Source organism: Rhea americana, unplaced genomic scaffold, assembly GCF_003343005.1.
Source record: "Rhea americana isolate MKP2758 unplaced genomic scaffold, rheAme1 scaffold_235, whole genome shotgun sequence".
NCBI classification, from domain to species: domain Eukaryota; kingdom Metazoa; phylum Chordata; class Aves; order Rheiformes; family Rheidae; genus Rhea; species Rhea americana.
Genome location: NW_028186352.1, coordinates 90,040 through 109,461, shown reverse-complemented (window position 1 = coordinate 109,461; position 19,422 = coordinate 90,040). Strand labels below are relative to the sequence as shown.

The window sequence follows — 19,422 nt, the reverse complement described above, 5'->3', positions numbered from 1 at the left end:
GCAAAATTTTCTAGCTTGCTCTTCTTATACTCAGAATGGCTTTTGTTAGCAGTAGGCTGCTGAACTTTCTGGTTCTTATTTTGACCACTGAATATAAAATGTCAGTCTTCACTGTTTAATTAAATTTTAGTTTAAAAATCTCTCTCTTTTCCATGTTTCCATTTCCACTTGCAGTATCAGCTGAATTTTGTATTCTCTTTTTTTCCATTATGTCACATTTCTAATGTGCTGAAGGCAAAAAGTCTTCCTGTTAAATTCCACAGAAGCTGTTACAAGCCCTAATATGTGTTTTTTGCTAAGGACTATTATATTGATTAATTCATATTAAAGATAGCAGACATGAACTTGAGTAAAAAAATAGAATATGAATTTAGTCCCTCACTTTAGAGACCTTTGAAATGAAACTTTGGTTTAGCCCCACCCCCTACCCCAAAGAAGTAGGGGGGGAATATTTCCACTGAAATCTGATTTGATTCCTAATAACATTTTAGCATTGAGAGTACATCCTTCCAGAATGGTTTGCAGTGTGGCCTATGCTGTATAAATACAATGACTTTTTGATAACACTCCAACAAGCACATTGCAATTTTCCCAAAACAGAAATGTTTTGTTGTCTTTGTGCCAGGCAATTATTGAACACCTACTGTCATTAAAAATAATTTGTTTAGAAGGATAATTCCTAGCTAAAATATAMGTCCATTACACATTTATTTATAAGCTTCTGGTAAACCTGTAAGGAGCACAGGCAGAGATAGATCATAATTTTCTAGCATGGCTTTTACCTATCAGTAAGATATATTCTGCACAATAGGAAAGTCTGGAATATAGATTCCTGCAGAAATGCTATTTACACATCATGTAGAGACAATTCCATAACCTCTTTAAAGTATTAGCTTTTTAAAAAATCTCAATTTACTGTCTCCTAAATTAATATTCTCCACCTCAAAATCCCACRGTGAACAGCTTTTTCTTTCCACGTAGTCAAGAGCACCAACCTACCGCTGCTGACAGCAAGATATCTGATGAGTCATGCACTAACTGTAGAGGGAGCCTGGGGTCACTAGCACTGCTGTAGAAATCCACTGTGCAACTCTTTAAAGATAAACGCAATGAATCTCACTTTTGTGAGCCCTAGCTGGGTGCAMCTTTTTAAAAAAAAATGTAGCAGCCATTTTAATGCACAGTGCAACAGGGCTATGGCATGTCACACTCTGCCATCATATCTGCTTGTCAGTGCTCASCACAGTCTGGGTCATTTACCATTGCCAGAAAACAAGACTCTAGCATGGGAAGGGTTTTTCAGACCTTATTCTATAACACTTCACCTTGATCGAACAGAATAATCTACATTTTAAGCACCATAGGGTCTTATTCAGACTGCTTAGTCTCAGACATTTCTTTTGCAATGAATAAATTCCGCATGCTTAACAGTAAAATGTAAATGCTTAGGTTGGTTTGGTTAGATTAGACAGAAATATCTAGAAATGCATAGGGGTAAACACTCTTCTTAGACGAGCATATAGCTCTTGTGGTATCAATAATGAAAATGCTGCAGGTGAAGAGATAGTGCAGGCTCCTGAACTTTGCTTGTATAGCTGCAGGTGGAAAATTTACAGACAAGAAAACTCCCTTCTACTCACAAATKAACTTTTTATGGAAAATCTATCTGTCATTTATTTGCAAGAATTGTGAATCAGTATTTTACTGTACACTCCTCTGTCTCGGAATGATTGAAATGTGCTTTGATTTGCTCAGAGAAGAACAAGAACAACTTTTCATGTGTGCTGCTCAAAATAAGCTAGGGAAACCATTCATGTCATAAAAACTGATTTTACATCTCCATTACTAATTGRCGTACAATCTGTTAAAGAACAATTGTTTCTGCAATATGGGACTTGAGTTGTTACTATTTAGCAACCATTCAAGAATATTTCTGCTGTAATAAAATGGAAATTAATGACAAGAATAAAAAAACATATGAAATCAAGTTGCAAGAACTCCTCAGCAACTGGCTCTTATCAGTAAGTCTTTCTAAGTCCAAAAGTTCTTGTGGAGATTACTGGAAAGAATTGAGTAGAGATATTTGCTGTACAAGGACTTCTGACGTTTATTATTGGCACAGAGCATTAGCATTTGAGCATTCCCTTTCTGAAGCTGCKCTCCAGAGATATAGTGTGAACCTACCACCTAGCACAGGGAGGAGGGGTAAATTGCTCCCATCTGTGTTGCTCCACTGCTGTTTTGCTTCTGGTTTTCTAGCTGTCAAATTTTAGTTCTGCCAGATGCTTCAGGACCTCAAAAACGGTGGTAGCAGTGGGTGTCATGAAAAAATTACATCTCGGTACCATTCCTGCCAGCATGGTGTCCAACTGATCTTGCTTTTTCATGCATTTTTTCACCTCCTCCACAGAACTTGTCTGACTTCATGTTTCATGGCAACTGAAGCTGGTATCAGGCTGGGGACTCCAGCTGCATGTCTTTTTTGACCTGAGCCCATGTTCTTGGGTTGCCGGGTTGCCCTGATCTTTTCCCTTGAGCTGAACAAATTTCACTCAACTATTTTGCAAGGTACATTAGAAACACTTGCTGTCATCAGCATCTAGTCTGTTTATGTGCTGAAGTAATCAAATGAAATTTGRTGGGTAAAACAACACATTGCCCGCATAATTAAACTCTACAGTGACTTATTGCTCCAGGATATCTTGAGGCAATCTACAAAGGCATGTAGTAATTTCAATAATAGTTTGTTGTGTCTAGATTTCAGTCAAAAGTAGAAGAAGTCAAGTGTGTCTTCAGCTTTGATTTATACTATTTTAGCATTGTTGATGACTCTAGCAGGGAATTGACAAGGCTTAAAGAATCTGATTTATTTACATGATGAAACAGTTCTAGAAACTGTGGAAGATGATATCAGGTCAACTTTGAGGGTTTTGCTCACCTGAAGCCTACAAATTTGTTTTCATAGCTTTAAAAAAAAATCCAGTGGAAGATTTTCTTTCAAATTAAAAAATAATACGAAAATTAAAAACAACTTGAGCCTGTTTTCCATCTTAAAAAATAAAATTTCATTTTGTTGAGAAGTTCAAATTCTAAATGTCTGAAACTTCTAAGTATGATGGAATAGAGTAGCAAATATGAGAAATAAAGATATTAGGAGAGAACCTTATCCAGATGATTAAGAATATTTCTATTGGCAGTTTGTAAGTCAAAGAAATTCTCAATAGAGCCATTTCTACAGTTGAAGAACAATTTAATATATATATCTCATAGATTTTACAGTTTCTTCAGCCTGATAATGGCATGAAGTTTATTTATAAGAACCTTTTGTAGGTGGTTGCWATATTAGAGACTATGGTATTAGACAGCATTTACTCTACCGTTAAAAGCGTGTGCCATCCTTGCTTTGGTAAGACAACAGTTTAAGAGAGCTACTGACATAAAGATACGCAGTATAATTTTTACATTGGTCAAAGATTAAACATGGTGAAAATTTGCTAGCACAGTTGGAACTTACAAGTTTACAGCTGAGAGTCGATTGCTTTTTCTCTGAGCTGTTCCAGAAGATATTTGTGCTGAATTTAACTTCCTGTGTGTTCTATTTTTATAACTTGTTGTCTTATGCCCTGAATTAAATGGTAGGAGATCTGCATGTACGTATATATTATTTAATAGCTTTTTGGCTACTCTTCTGAACAGCMTTCAGGAATTGTGTTCCGTTGGTTGAAAAGAAAAATGTACAGTAGTCACAATGGATACTGTCAAAGAATCAGAGATAGAAAAAAGTCTTATTTTAGGAAGATTTTCACACAAGGCTCTGGAAGAGTGGATTTAAGAGCTAACACGTATCAAGATGGTATGGTCTTCATATTTCAGATCTTTATTTCTGGCTTACCCGAATTCAAGTAGTTCAGTTATGATTGACTTAGTGACTCACAGACCATGCTTGGAAGGGTATATGAACACAGGATTTGCCAAACTAGGTCAAATTCAAAGTCCATCTGATTTGATATCCCATTTGTGAGACTGGCAGGATGAGATGATGGAGGAGATGTAGGAACTGCACCTCCTACACAGACCTCACACCACTCTCTTGGAGATTGACTTTGGATTTGTTTGCCTGTGATTTTATTTATTTATTTATTTTTAGATGTAATGCCTAAATACATAAATATTTTAAATGAAAACCTTATGATTCACTGTCTCCCAAGCCAGATCTTCACGGTCTGCTAAGCCAGTCACCTGCAATGGTCTCCGTTTAGCTTAAAAGAGTAGATCAAAAGATAAGTCTATTCAATCTTTTAATATATAGTTTGATGGCATGAAGGTATTGTAAATCTTCCTACACTAGTGCTATTCAAAAGAAGTRTAATAAGGTTCTTTATTCTTTTTATGCAAAGAGCCATTTTGTGTAGTGGTTTATATGTGCACAAGGCAAGTACCCAGCGTATTGATAATAAATTCTGCACAAAGAATAAAGTGCTAAAGGATCAAGTTTCCTTCTGAGAGCATGGAAAACTAATACCTTCTCCGGTTTTATTTATTAGTGAGATTAACTCAAAAGATTGCATCAGGGAGCTTGAAAACCTCATTTTCATTTGCAAATCTAAGGAACTACCAGCAGTCAACTGGAAATTAGAGTTAAGAAAAAGATGTAAGACAATACCTGATAGAAATTGAAAGATAAAGATAAAGTTGATGAATTTCTAACAGTTTATCTCGTAAGAATTGTRAAAAGCTCTGGGTCCCGGCAGGCGATCAGACAGTCCCAAAGCTTTTTCAGGTACACATCTGAAAAATATTCCTTAAGTCAAGCAACACACAGTGTTACTCTTCATCTCTGAGACTCCTTCTTTTTCCTCTCACACAAGGGGTTCACCTGAGAGAGGTTCACAAGCACAAAGATTTATTAGCCAGATGTGTAGCTGAGGGCGTGCAACAACACTGACTATGAAGGTTGCTTTCAGGGGAAAAAAAAATACAAAAACGAAAGGGGATTTGGGACAATGTGGCTGAACATTGAATGCACTTTCTAATTCCAGAGACAGCCATGACAACAGGGAGGACAAGAACTTCACACTGACCATATGACTCTAGTGCTTAAATCAGTGCGTCAGTCTAGCTCGGGGCCCGCACTGCCATCCAGCACAGTTCTGTGATGGCTTTATGAGCAACTAATTGCAAAAACATAGACATTAGAGCTCAGAGAGACTTACTGTTTAGCTCTTTTCCCTTCATTCCCCCCCTTTATCCCCCCGCAGCGCTGCAGTGTTATTCCCCACAGTACTTAAGATTAGCATAGGTATTTTAAATGTGAAAAAYGATCTCGGCTTTTCCACTTCCCTTGGGGTAGATTATTCTACCTCCAAATTGATTTCACTGTCAAGGAGCTTTGCCCTTTCTTATGCTCACACTATTAATTTCAGTGTTGCTGCTTGAACAAATACTTCCCACCTGCTTGGTGTACAACCTTCAAATACTTGTAAATGACCTTCCGTGTCACATACACAGGGTTTGTACGTTGGCGTTTCAATCCTGCCAACAACGATGCAAACTAAATTAGCACGGCCGTGTACTCCCTATTGAATGTGATTCGTACCTTGCGTGAAGTTTCATACATATCTGCAGAACTGGAGATTCTTTCRTCAGTCTTTCTGTTCCCTTGATATTTTGTGTTGTTTTTAACTTTTGTTTCATTAGGAATTAAAACCAAGTTGCTGRCTGACAAACAGCATTAAATCAGTGTTAGAAAAGATTAATACAATTTTATATTTATGAATATTAAACAAAGCTGTCCTTGTCTGTAGAAGCTAGGTAGCATGTTTTTTTTTTTAAACAGACTTTTTCATTTTGGGTTTCCAAGACCCAAATATCCCTCTAGCTCCACAAGACAACTAAGGAAGGATAATAATTTTGATCTGAGTCTCTTCTGGCCCAAAGTTTGTTCTCACTTATCAAAACAGGTCATGGTGCAAAAATTCAATACAAAATGACTAAAAGCCAGGCCCTTTTATTTTGGAGGGTGGGGGGAGGCCACTACATGCAGCACCAAGAAAATTAAAAGGTTGAACTACTAGAATAAGGGCATCTGTTCTCTACATCAGATTGAAAGACATAGAAAGCTAATATGTATTGCTTGACTTAAGGAATATACTGCATCATTRCTATACAACCAGGCCTACCGTTGCYRCTCGCAACTTCTTAGTTTATCTTCTGCATGTCTAGATAGATCTCATCAAGGGCTCTCTGTGTGCAGGAGTGCAGTACCTGGCTAAGCTTGTGGCTACATCAGGAGAGCAAAAAAGGCCCAGCAGTGTTAGTTTGCTTCTGAACTTCAGCAAACCACTTAACTGCAGGGTACTTCGTTATCTGTCTTTCTTAGAGAAGGATGCTACCACTGCCTCCAGCTCACGCTGCTCAAAGTGTTTATCCTCACAACATACCCATGAGCTGGGCAGTGCTACAGTCCCCACTTTGCAGATGAAAGGACAAGGCAGGGGATCCCAGAGCAGAGTTTGCACCATGTTTTGTACCATATACCATGGGAAAAACAGAGTTTCCCCCAGAGCAGGCTATCAGACTAACAACAAGGTCACATTTCTCATAAAGCATACATACTAACACATGATTTTCTTCAGAAGGTATTTTGAAGACTTCATGTTCATAATGCACTTTGGACTGCTGAGTGAAAAAGACAATTTTAAAAACAGAGAGATGATGCKTACACTTGAAAGGAAAAATGACACTGAATATGTGTTTCAGTCCTAAAACTTCTCTTTTTTTGGTATCAGTGTGAATTTTTTCATTATGGTAGGAGCTATCAGCTTCACATAGACATTTAACAGCATTTGGATCTCCAAAACTTTATTAAAGTTAGTGCTGTTCAAACAGAGCTAAAGGAATGGTCCTAATATGAAAGGKGAGTATAAAATGTTTGGAGAAAAGAATAGTAGAGGCATGAACTTACGGATAGATTTTGTAGATTTTTTATAWGCTGTGTAAGATATTGGGAAGAAACTCAAAACAAATAATGATGTASTTACTTATTACACATATTACAGCTATCAAAATGCTGAAGCACTATTCTTTGTGATGTTTACCTCTATAAAGCAAATTTTGAAATTGGGTTGTTTGTTCAATTTTACATGAAAATTTCTTTTAAAAATGCTATCCTATTAGCTGATGAGTAACAGATATACAGCTGCTGCATCTAGAGAAAAGCATTTAGACTAAAATATGTTGTTGACACAAACATACAAAGAAAGGAGTTCTTTAGGAACATACAAAGAAAGGAGTTCTTTAGGAACAAGAAACTCACAGTGTCCTAATGTCTGTCACAACCAGAGGAAGCTGTATGTGTAAGCCAGATTTACATAACTAAGGTCATTTGGGGACATTTGGTCAAGAAAAAGTGCATATCACATTTTCTTCCTAGGGTTTTCAAAACACAGTCTGTGYCTAAGTAGTACCAAAATAAGAATTCAAGTCAGGACAGTTTTCACTCTTTTTTCTGTGAAATGACTTTTTTTTTTTTTTCATTATAGTTCTTATGTTATGAAGAATTTCAGTACTTGAAATTTTAATTTGCTTTTTTGTCTTTGGAGTATGGTTAGGATTTGGCATTTATCAGTAAGAAATGTCTATTAATGCCAATTCTTAGGTCAGTGGAAGTCTGTGAATCAATGGCAATGAGGTATAAAAGCTATCTACGGTACAGGTTTTCACTGAAACTGAAATGTTGGATTTACCACTACAGAATCTTCCAGCATTTGTACAAAAAAGATGCGACTTATACAAGAATCCATTTTCATGCACTGTTTCCCTGACTTTCAGAGACTCTCACCTGCATAAATACTGCTAAATCAATCCCAAACATTGTCCAGATTTCTATCACAGTTGCACCCAACCTTTGCATCAGGCTGAAAGATGTAGACAAATACTTAGCTGTCATCTATCCTACTGCCATTTCATAGCTTCCCAGCAGCATAAGGAGATCCTGTCAAAACTGTCCAAAATATTTGATGAGGTCTCAAACTTTCCATATTATAGAAATAAAATTTCTCAAAARCATACTTCTAAATTTTACAGTTTAAGCCTGCCAAACATCCTCACACACATGATCCTGTCTTAAAAAAGAAAATATTCATCTTCAGCATTGATCTCTACTCCTCCATCAACAGAACAAATTTTAGAATTAACACAAAATGTCCAATAGAATAAGTTTTACTCTATTTAAGTATTCCTCTCATGGATGATGCTATGGATTTCAGACAAATTTCATGGTACTTGTAAGAGCTATTTCGCTGGGTGTCTGTAGGATTTCATATCCTTCAGGTGATGACCATCAGCCTGATTATAATCATATTTTTATTGGATGCAAAACAACATCAAGGGTTGTGAATCATCATGTATTCAATATACAATAAAATAAATGCATAGTAAGTCCGTTAAGTTAACAGCAAGGCCTAATGATTTCAGTAAGTTCACAGGATCTGAGAACCCAGTTTAGTCCTTTATAGTATTTTACTTTTTTTATTATTATTTTAAATATCCATATGATTATATTATGGTAGTATATATGATAATTAGTATAAACGTGCACACTGATTAATYTAGAGAAATTTTGACCCATACATAAATATATTTGACCTGCATAAGAGATTAGTAAATTAAGTGCCAGATATATTTTAGGAATAAGCATTTCTGGCTGGTATAAATGACAGGACAGTTCAACGTAGTAGTCACCTATTATCAATTATCAGCTTTTGATTGTCTAAATTAAAGTGGAACAATAGTTTTTTAAAAAGCCAACCCAATAACTGAAATTRAAAAAGGAGAAAAAGTTTATATAATGCTGTACTATATCTTTTCTGGAATATATTGCTAGATTGTGCATAAACTTGAAAAAAAAATGTGTTTCCAGGTCAAGTAGACTTTTTGAAGTTTCTGCTATAGATTGTTGGGGAAAATTTTTTTAARGAGAATTCTTATAAGTGGTTATTTGTTTTAGAATCTCTGTGGAACACAGCATATATATATATTAATTTGATAACRTTCTTGTTAATTCTAAAGTGAAATGGCATTTGGTAATGAAGTGATTATCATTTTTAAATCCCTTTGTTTTTGAGGTGTTGTGTGTATATTTTTTTTCCCTTTAAAAGTTTAATGTCTATAATATTCCTATATCAAATTCAGATGAATTATGAGAAACAATATTTTCATAAATTGGGAAATGTTAACATGTTACATTCCTTGCTTTGCAAAGATTAAAAAAAAAAATCACAGAAAACACAATTTAATTTAACTATMTCCTTTAGGTCATTAAAATGATGTAATGTGCATGTGGGTCCTCTTTTCATCCACAGATTACTTTAATCTTTCATACCCATATTTTTTTCCCCTCTGGCTTTTTTTCATATTTGTTTTGTTTTGAAATGGCATGCTGTCTAGACTATTYGTGCATGACCTCCACATTAATTTCAAACTGAATGTTTACATACTCTGAGAGATGCTCATAGATCATTTATTCTACATGTTCATTTTTTCCTTTGTTTTCAGTTACTAAAGTTTAAATATGCTTSAAATGTAAAAGTGGCATGAAACTTTTGTGACACAAGTAGATAAATATTGTAATAGAATATTGCAATACCTAAGCCTTTTAACTTCTCATCTTTCAGAAATTTATCTTATGCCAAAAGACATTTTATGCTGTGCTTCCAAACTGTAAGAAAACAAAACATGTTCTCACAGCCTAAAACAATTCCATTTTGGATTTGGAGCCAAATAGCAGCTCTGTCTTTGTTTAGGCGACCACGAATACGTGAGATTGTTTCATTAAACGAGCTGAGAAGAGCTCTGCTCTTCTGGAGGTGATGGGGTGCGAAGCTGGGAATCGGGACTTTGCTCGTGTTCGGTAGAGGAAGCACGGTCCAGCGGCCCGCGTGGATCGCGGCAGTCAGGCGCTGCTCCTGCGGGTGCCCTCTGGAAACGCCAGCTTCTCTTAATTGGCTGTACAGGGGCCCTGATTCCTCATTTAGCACCTGAAATAGATGGTGCCAAGCAGGCATGTCCTGCTTTTACATAACGCAGTGTGCCAYGAACCCTTACAACTGCCTATAAAAGTCAGTGGTTTTATTACATAACGAATGAGTCTATGTTAACTCTCCTCTGAAGAATTTAAACTTTAAATGTTGCTTATATGCAATGAAGTACTGTTTATCAGCAGAATCTAATGTCTAAGTCACATAAAACTGAGAGTATGTCCAGAACTTAATGAGTAAAAGCGAAAACAGAGTTTTCTTTTTTTTTTAATTATGTGAAAGAAAGCAGTAAAACATACCTAATAAGTTGCCAGTTTAGAGGATAAATAATATACTCTGGAAGTAGTAACAGTTATAGGAAATAAATATTTAATTTCAATTGGCACAGAGCTGAATTCACACACCTCCTAGAAATAAATTAAAGGCTTCCTCTTTTTTCTTTGCAGCCTTTTTTAGCCAGTTAATTAATTCTGTGCACAGTTTGCTATGACTAAAGATGAGTGGCTTGATCTCAAAGCATGCTGAGTTGTCTGTAGCCCTTTCCCTGAACAACCCAGACATGATAGTTTTGAAATAAGGAACTGAAAGTTTGTGATTTGCAGCCTCTGTAATGATATTGATGTATCTTCAGGGGCTTTGCCTTCCACCTGCAGACCTCACTGCAACCACCTGTGATTCTTCACAGCCGCTTGGTCTGGGCTGATTTGAGTCACTACAGTTCTCTCCACTTTTACAAACTAGTTGTTTTGTCAGCATGAGTGTGACAACAATTAGACGTCCCTGTTTTTGCCCCATGCCTTTTCTCCTTCACAGTCATTCAATGACAAGCGTAAAAAGAACTTCATCTTTTCACGAAAATTCCCATTCTACAAGAGCAAGGAGCAGAGTGAGCAGGAAACAAGTGATGCAGAACGTAAGTAACCTCTTGGAGACGATGTCACATGCAGCACAAAAAAATGGGTGACACGCATGATACCAGTATCGCACACATCTAGACAAATATATCTCATAGGCAGGCAGGCAAGGTATTACTACTGTGACCAATGTGTGACTGCAATTTGGATCCGGCTGGTCCTTCCTTCCCTGGAAACATCCTTTTCAGAAGAATAAAACAGTGACCTTAGTTTCTAGGAGRCTGTTTCTTCCCTTCCATAAAAAACATGACTTCCTAAAATTGCTGTGGCACTTGTCATAAATCCAAACTTTTCTGTGATTAAATATTCCCAGATCAGAACTGACTCAAAATAATGCAAACATGATTTCTTTTAAAATACTGCATTCAATTCTTACATTTAAAAACAACCACTCTAATTTCTTTTTTATCTCTTTCTCCAAGTTGCTTGTCTTGAACACTTTTACTGAGTTTAACAATAAACTTAAATATCCGTACTAACAGTTTAAAGAAGAAAATCAGATCTTGGAATGTGCACCTCCCTGCCCCCCACCACTCCCCCCAGAGCATTTACTGCTTGCTTGAGAATCAGCATTTTTAAAATATATGCTTGTTCCAAGCCCAAATAATTTAAACTTTTTTCCCTTAATAATTCTCTCCTTATAAATTTCTCCGGTGATGGTTGCTTCTGGACTTTACTTTCGGGGTTGCTCCTTCTTCGTCACAGCTACAAAAGCTGTATATCATGGTCACTGGCTCTTTCATTGGCTGCATTCCCATAGACTGTGGGTTGAAGTTGTTTCAGAGAGAAAAAGCAGGGATCCAGATTGCTCAATCAACATGGTCAGTCATGGTAGTATCCATTTCAACTCCACTGACTTCTTCCTTCCTCTTCTGCGGCTGTTCTTCCTTTCTCATTGCTCTCTCTGGGGACTTCCGTGCAGGACATCCCCGGATTAGGTGACGACGGTTATGGAACAAAGACTCTGAGTAAGTTCCCAGGAATGGTCACTGTAAATTTTTTTGTTTTGTTTTGTTTTGGCTTTTGTTCCTTCTCTGAGGACCCTCCACTCCTAGCATGCACAAGACAGAGTTTTATTTGTTACCCAGCTGTGAATGCATTAAAAAATGTTTCAATTGTTTTGTTCTGCATGACAATATTAAATAACATACAATGTATCAAGCAGATACTTCTTCTGTAATAACACGTTTTGTTTCTGACAGTATGTTATTGTTCTCATCATGGCAGTTCTGTAGAGTAGCATACATAGAACTTGTTTTGCTTCCTAGACGGTACTTGTCAACAACAATCCCTCTCCATCTGAAGGGAAAGTTAACCATACTAGCTTGATCACATCCTGAGGAGATCAGCAGAAAATTATTTTATGCTGTTGCTTCTGCATTTTCAGCTTTTTGCATGGGGGTGTTTGTTACTTTGCTGGATTTTAGATTAGTATTTGTTATTAATGGAAGAAGCCTTTTGCAGGCAAGAGAAGACATGGCTTCTCCAAAGCTAATTATGGATCCATTTCACCATTAGCAACTTATTCTCTGTCATGCAACCTTAACCAATTTCTTTCTCTGATGCAGCAATCCTGTGTCAAGATTTGATATCACATCATATAACTTCAGAAATAATTCTATTTCCTCAATAGTTAGACCAGAGAAGTTGTATAGAGTAAAATATTTGCAGCTGATTTCTATATTAATAGCTACATTATATTCTGTATTCAGAGCAAAATACTTTAAACAGAAGATAAATACTATAAACAGAATACTACTTGCATGTGTTTGGCTGCTTCTTTTGTCAGTTCTTACGCTTTCTCTTAATCACCATTCAGTTGAAGGAAAATGTATGTGAATGTTGCCATTGCATCACCTACTGTTTTGTAAAAGGTTTTTGAATTATAGAAATGCACACTCATGCACACAATTTTAGATATTATTCAGGTTCTGATTGATTTTTTTGAAGGGACATTTTAATGGTTTAATTTTAAGTCACCCAGTAGTTCACCAGTCAAAGATGAAAGCTTCATCTCTTGGACAAAGAAGAACAGTTCTATGAGACTGATTTTCTGTAATAGGCAGGAAATGTCACTGCCACTAGAATTTTAACCATTCTGTTACTGAACACTTTAAGGAAAGTGCCTTAGCATCACATTAACAATACATGCTTATCTTTCTCTGCCTAGTGAGAGGTAGAATACTTCTGATCTTATAACCCTCCTTAAAAAAATATATATAAAAAAAATCTCCTAAACATCCTGTCATTTCAAAGGAGAAAACTAAACTCTGAAAACTAATTGCTAAGGGAAAAGTAGCACAGAAGTGTTATATAGACTCTAGTTTTTCTATTAATATTACATCTGGCTTTCAATTACTGGCATACCTCTTTACATTCCAGGCCCATCCCAATTTCACTAATATTAAACTAAAATATATTTCGTAATGATGTTTCTTACTACAGAGAATATCCATTCTTGTTTCATAAAGACCCTCAGGGTCCTCTGTAGTATAATATCTTGATGCAGCCTTTGTTAACTTGCAATGAAATGTCCAAAAGTAAATGTACCATTTTGCTCAAAATGTAGGYTTTACTTTTTGAAGCTCTTCACTAAGCCCTAGATCAAACCTTCCCATTATTATTCTTATCAGATATCATCCCCCTCCTCATTTTTGCTTCTGGAGTATCCCCATTAGTCTCGCTTTGTAAACTCCAGGTATTAGACTTGTATGTGGGGGAATTGCAGTGCTTTTCAAGGAAGGGACAGCCTTTGGCGTAATTTCCATACRCTCATCCAACGCAGGCTCTGCTTTGGGTTCATCTAGGGCATTCTTGGCTTTTGCAAGTTTCCTTCCTTCACTGGGAAGGTTTTGAGGCAGTTATAGGTGGGTGTCATGTGTCACCCACAGCCTAATCTGCCAGGTGGATTAATGACAAATATAAGGCCGATTCTGGTGCCATGTGTTTGTCAGAAGATGACTAATTTGCACCCTTTGTCCATTCAACTACCAACATCTCATTTTCATTAACCAAAGGTGGCTCCCTACTATATATCCATTTTACTATTGTTTTCTAAATGTTGTAGTGCAGTTCAAAAGTGACAGTTCTCAAAAATGGTCTTTCAGTTAAAAATTTATCGTTATTTCTATCAAAGATATTCTCAATACCACTGCTTAATGTGGTTCTGTAGACCATGTATGACAGCCTGAGTGATCATAAATGGTATGCTGACTGCAGTTTGGGAACAACCACCCCACGTGATAGATTACACCTTTCTTTAAATAATGTGACACACACCAGATTACCAAACCACAAATCTGACCCATTATGATAATTCCTACATTTCTATTTATCCATCCAGACTGATCTGGCAAAGATTTTCCTACTTCACCTCAAATCTGGAGGCTAGACAATTTTGTAAAAAGGGTTTCATCCTTTTTTCCTTCTTTTTTTTAGTTTTGTCATTGGCTTTGTCTTTTTCTGGATCAGTTAAAATAGATATAGCTACAATATTTGGTAGCAAAACCCCTTTTGTGTTAACCTTCTGGGATGGTGCACAGCAATTAATGACAGTAGTAGAAGCTAGAACTCTTCAAGTTTAGCAGAAATAATTCCAACGCATTAACGATTCACATTATTCACAGCGCAGAGTAATACGAGCAGACACTCAGGTTTCATGAAATTAATCAAGAGCTCCAGTGAGGTGCAAGCTGACCATACTATATTTTGGAATTAAGTTATCTGAGATGTCACTAACTGTTTCATCAAGTACTATAAGTGGCTTTGTCATAATGCATATTACTAGCTATCACATATAGTCCCTTTCTGAAATGCCACAAGAGAAAAAGCTTTCATTTTAACTATGTAAACTATCTAAGATTTTCAGGTGATGCCACCGTACAGATTTTGTTTTCTCTCTGCACAACTACTTTTGCATGACTGTTGCAGTTCTTTTAAGTTCCTGCTGCTTTGTTGTGCTTGGTTATGTTCTTAATTTGCTGTACTGTTCTTGCAGAACATGTTTCTTCTAATGCCAGCGATAGTGAAAGTAGCTACAGTAAGTTACTGCTTTCGTTAGAGTCCYTTTACTTTGCATTGCTTGTTTTGTTTGTTTCTTTTATTTTGTTTCTCTTCTGGCTGTTCTTTTGTTAATGTTAAAAGACAATTGGAGCAAATGGCTTGGATTTTCAATTTACAACCATAGTTTGAGTACAAAGYTATAAAAGACAACTGATAACCTGTATAAGAACAGGGAGGAAAGTTGTTATCAGGGATGCATTCTGGGATATAAAACCAAACCTGACTTTGTGTAGGCAGGGAAAAACAAGATTACTTGGTTTAGTGACATGAAGTTAATCTCAGCAGGGAGGGGACAATTTCTTGATGCCCTTTTAAGAAAAAATTACTCAAAACTACAGTCAAATCTGCAAAAAGATATCCTCTTTACCAGGTCAAAATTTTTACTTGTATTTCTGTGTGTCTGTTTGAACAGCTAATAAGTAGCCCCCAAAACTCTGCTGAACCTTTCATTTTGGGGGTACAGGTTTCCTAAATGTATATTGAAGTCTTCAAAAAAGGTAAGATAGACCTCCCCCCTTGGGCACTTCCAGTGAATGTCACTGATTCCCTACAGATGAAGGTCCCAACCCTGCAACCTGGCCTGGTTGGAATTACATACTCCATGTGGTCATATAATGACAGATTGCAAGTTCTACATTAGTAATACTAAAAAAAAAAAAAAAAAAAAAAAAAAAAAAAAAAAGGCTATATTTTTTAATGGAAACATTGAAAAAGAAATAAGACATTAAAGTAGCTCAAATGTAAGAAGAGGTATTTAAAAAGATTGCTTACCAAATCACCCAGTTGTTTAATTGTGTCAAGCCATTTGCTAGCAAATCAAGTTTTCCACCAGTCACTCAGCACTTGTGCTAAGTACCCGCCTACATTCAGGTAATCATTGGTATTGTACCTCATACTTTCTAGCCTCAGATAGAGTGCAAAGCAGTTGAGCTCTGTTAATAAACACTGTTTCTTTTCAGCAAAATAGCTAATTGTATTCAATTGAGAAATGGTAAATTAGTTTTTATTCTCTTGTATTGCAAAGGTTTCCTTGGAAAGCAATTGCCAGACTCACAAGAAAATTGTAGGCACGTTCGAACTGCTGAGATCCAATTCTGAACCTCTTTAATTTTTSTGTGTCCTCTACTGGGGAGGAAAGAAGCTAGGTGCTTCTTCCCTAGACTGACTTTATGGTCATGAGCAAGTCAGTAGGTTAAATCTGCGAAAGTTGCATGAGTCAAATCTTCTGTAGGTGTTTTCATTTCAGCGTGAGCACATAAACKCCCAGAAGAGAACCTAGGTTGGTGCCTGAACATATGTCCAGCGCCCCATGAACGGTTGCAAATGGGAGACTTGAACAGGGGCTCCCAGCTGCAGCTCAACCTTTGCAGCAGGTCAACAAAATGAGGTCCAAAAAACCTGGTTCCAAAATGGCATCATAAGACAGGCTGGGTAAGCTAGTTCCCTGTTGACTGTGCAACAGCTTGAAACAAAGTGCATATATTAAGGTGCAAGAAGGGAGATGGGAATACTTTGGGGTWGTCAGTTGGGACATAGATGCTTGGAAGGAAAAGGAGTTTTGGACTAGCAGCTCCCCAAGGCAGGCGATTTCTATCTGAGCGAGCTCTTACCTCACCCCAGCAGCATCCTGTCTGCATCGTATTGGCTGAAGCTATTCCCATAATCCTGGTGTGTCCAGCTACTGCCATCTGGTGGAGAAGATGCAGACAAGACTTCCTTACTGGCCCATGGAAGAGCCATGCTGTTTAGCAGAGGGAGAAGTCAATCCTAGGTTAGGCCAAGTGAAAGTGTCTCTGTAGTCTAGGAGTTTATGCCCAAAGAGCCTATTTTCATTTGCTAATGATTCATTGGTGTGTGCTGACATGACATTTGGAGGCATGGCCTTGGGCAAAAAGCGACTCTAGTCGTCAGCTTTTCTAAATGACTGTTTCAGATGGCCACACTGGCATGTCAGCTGGAGCCTGACTCTGAATACAATTACTAAGTGACCATGGTATATGACCATATCTCTTGTGGGGACTTACAGCTCTCCTGAATACAGTCGCTTGCTCTCTGGATCTCCACCCTACCTTATGTCAGCAGTATGTCCTATCACACAGCTCCTTCCAGCAAATCTCTTTAAGAAAAATTATGGTTTAGGAGCAGAGAAGAATCAAAAAACAGAGGAAAGCACGATGATGATGGTCAAAGAAAGCAGTCAACAAATTATGAGAGTGTGAAGATAAGAGAGATGACATCTTCCATTAATAAGTTGTCTTATTTCACTGTTTTTCTGACCTTATGGGACTGCTGGGGGGAGGTCTCTGTGCAATCCAAGCCTCCTCATAACCCTCTATCAGAAGAGTGGTTATTTGCACCAGTCTGTGAACATTTCAGCCTTGTAGACATGTTTCTCACTATCTTCCAATTTATTTATTTTTAATGAAAGTAAAAAAAAAAAAAATGTGCTGGGAAGAGGTTATTTCTGAACGAATGAGACAGTATGCAGTTATTATTTCTGCTCTGCTTGTTTACATCTGGGTAGCTGGAAAACAGGCCCAACATCAGTCACTACTACAGAACTGAGTTTGGCTTAACTCCTTTGGGAACCAGCCATGTTGTAAAACTGCTCTCCAGCACAATTCCAGTGCCATTTTGAGGAGAATTTGTGTGCTCAAGGAGAGGGATGACGAGTTATTTTACCAGGACCACTGTATATGCTGACTTGCAAATTTGTCTGGCCATAACTCTATCCACTAGTGATAGGATGTACTAAGAGACGGAAAGAATAAGCTGAAAAATCATGGGGARCAAATAGAAAACTGTTGGAGAGCTCACAGTTTCTGCATGGGATTGTGACCTTATTGTAGTGCCTCTTTTCTTTCTGTTTCCCAAGCAGATGAGCAGGAAGAAAAGGGGTTTTCTTCCCTGCAGTTCTCTGAATTGTGAGAAAGCAGCAATTCACACTTTGGCCAGCACAAAGAAACATGTGGGTAAGAAAGGGAAATGATTAGCAAATGGCACATGCAGACTTTCATATTTGCCCCTATAAAAACAGGCCCATTGGACTCCAGTGAAGTGTTCTGCATTTCTTCTAGTGGGTCTCTGGCTATTGCTTTAATACTTTTTTCTAACTCTTGCTTCTCATGATGAGCACTCATTTGAAAGCAGCTAGTGTTGAAATCTTTGTTACTTGATCATCYCTAGAACCATTCCAAATCAGGGGTACAGCTACACAAAGTGACAAAGAAGGTTTTTGAGAACTGTCCAGGCAATGCACTGAGCAGTGATTAATAGATGGAGTTTCAAATGGATTGGGATTTTTCTGGGAGAAATTCTGATGCATTCATATTTTTTTTAGAAAAATATGCAAAAACATGTCAGTATTTGGCTGAAGTATTCCATTGCTTGTGTCTTGGGTTTGGGAGTTAAAAAATAAAGATCCACAGAAGACAGATATATTTCATTTCAATATAATAATTTAATTGAAAATCCCCCTACATGGTCTCAACAGAAAATTCTTGAAAGTCTCCTTAGCAACAAAGCTTTTCTAGACAGTAAACCTAATTTCTTATACGAGCACTCTCCTCTTTAGGTTTGTAAAGAGAGGAAGACCTGGAACCAAAAGTGGGATTCCCTTGACCAATATAGATCCCGAAAATACAGGCATCACCCTCTCAGATTTCTTACACCTGATTCTCTTTAATGAAGAGAGAGAGAGATTTTTAGAGAGCAATTTGTTTCATCCTAAAGGCAACATCTAAAACAGACCAGATAAATGTTGTCCCAAAGATGTCTGTGTTGGCCATGGAGGAACTCAGGACGAATTGCTGCACTGTCTTTGTCTTTAGGAAGTAGAGATGGAGGCCAATCCAAATCCCAGAAGATAATTTTCCTTATTCCAGCACATAACCTTCTGCTCCATTGACAGCAGAACCTGGCCCATTATAAAAAAAAATAAAAAACCACTTTGGAGTCAGAAATAGATGTTGTCCTGATCTAAAAGGGGCTGAGCTGCCACACAGCAGCTACTGTGTCACGTTAGCCATGATAATATGAAGGCTATGACCATGTCAGTTGTTTTGCACTTGCTCTGAGCTGTAAAATCAAGTTTATAGAAAAATACATAAAGTCCTTGTCTAGCAGAAAGTTGTTCCTGTTGTCACCAGTACACATACAGCCAACTTTGACTTATCCATGAACTAGATGATCAAACAAAAAGTGAAAGTGTGTCTTCTGAGCTCTATAACTTAAAATGTTCAGATTCCTTTTTCAAAATAAGCTTGTAGGAACATATTTTAACTGTGGACTTATTAGTTCTTATTTTTCAAAACATGATTTTCAAAATGGCCATGAATATTGAGTCTCTTTATTACATATGTCTAGTAACACTCTTACACACAGTTCAATAAAGGTTTTTACAGATGTCA

At 37.1% G+C, this 19,422-nt stretch overlaps 1 protein-coding gene across 1 annotated transcript in view; it reads left to right on the top strand.

Annotated features, from left to right (window-relative positions):
* The window catches only part of DLG2 (discs large MAGUK scaffold protein 2), a 1,005,691-nt gene that overhangs the window by 969,171 nt on the left and 17,098 nt on the right, over nucleotides 1-19,422 (top strand). The window contains exon 23 of the mRNA XM_085306235.1: nucleotides 10,851-10,950. Coding sequence (XP_085162361.1) covers nucleotides 10,851-10,950 — 100 coding nt within the window. The remainder of the gene's footprint in view (nucleotides 1-10,850; nucleotides 10,951-19,422) is intronic.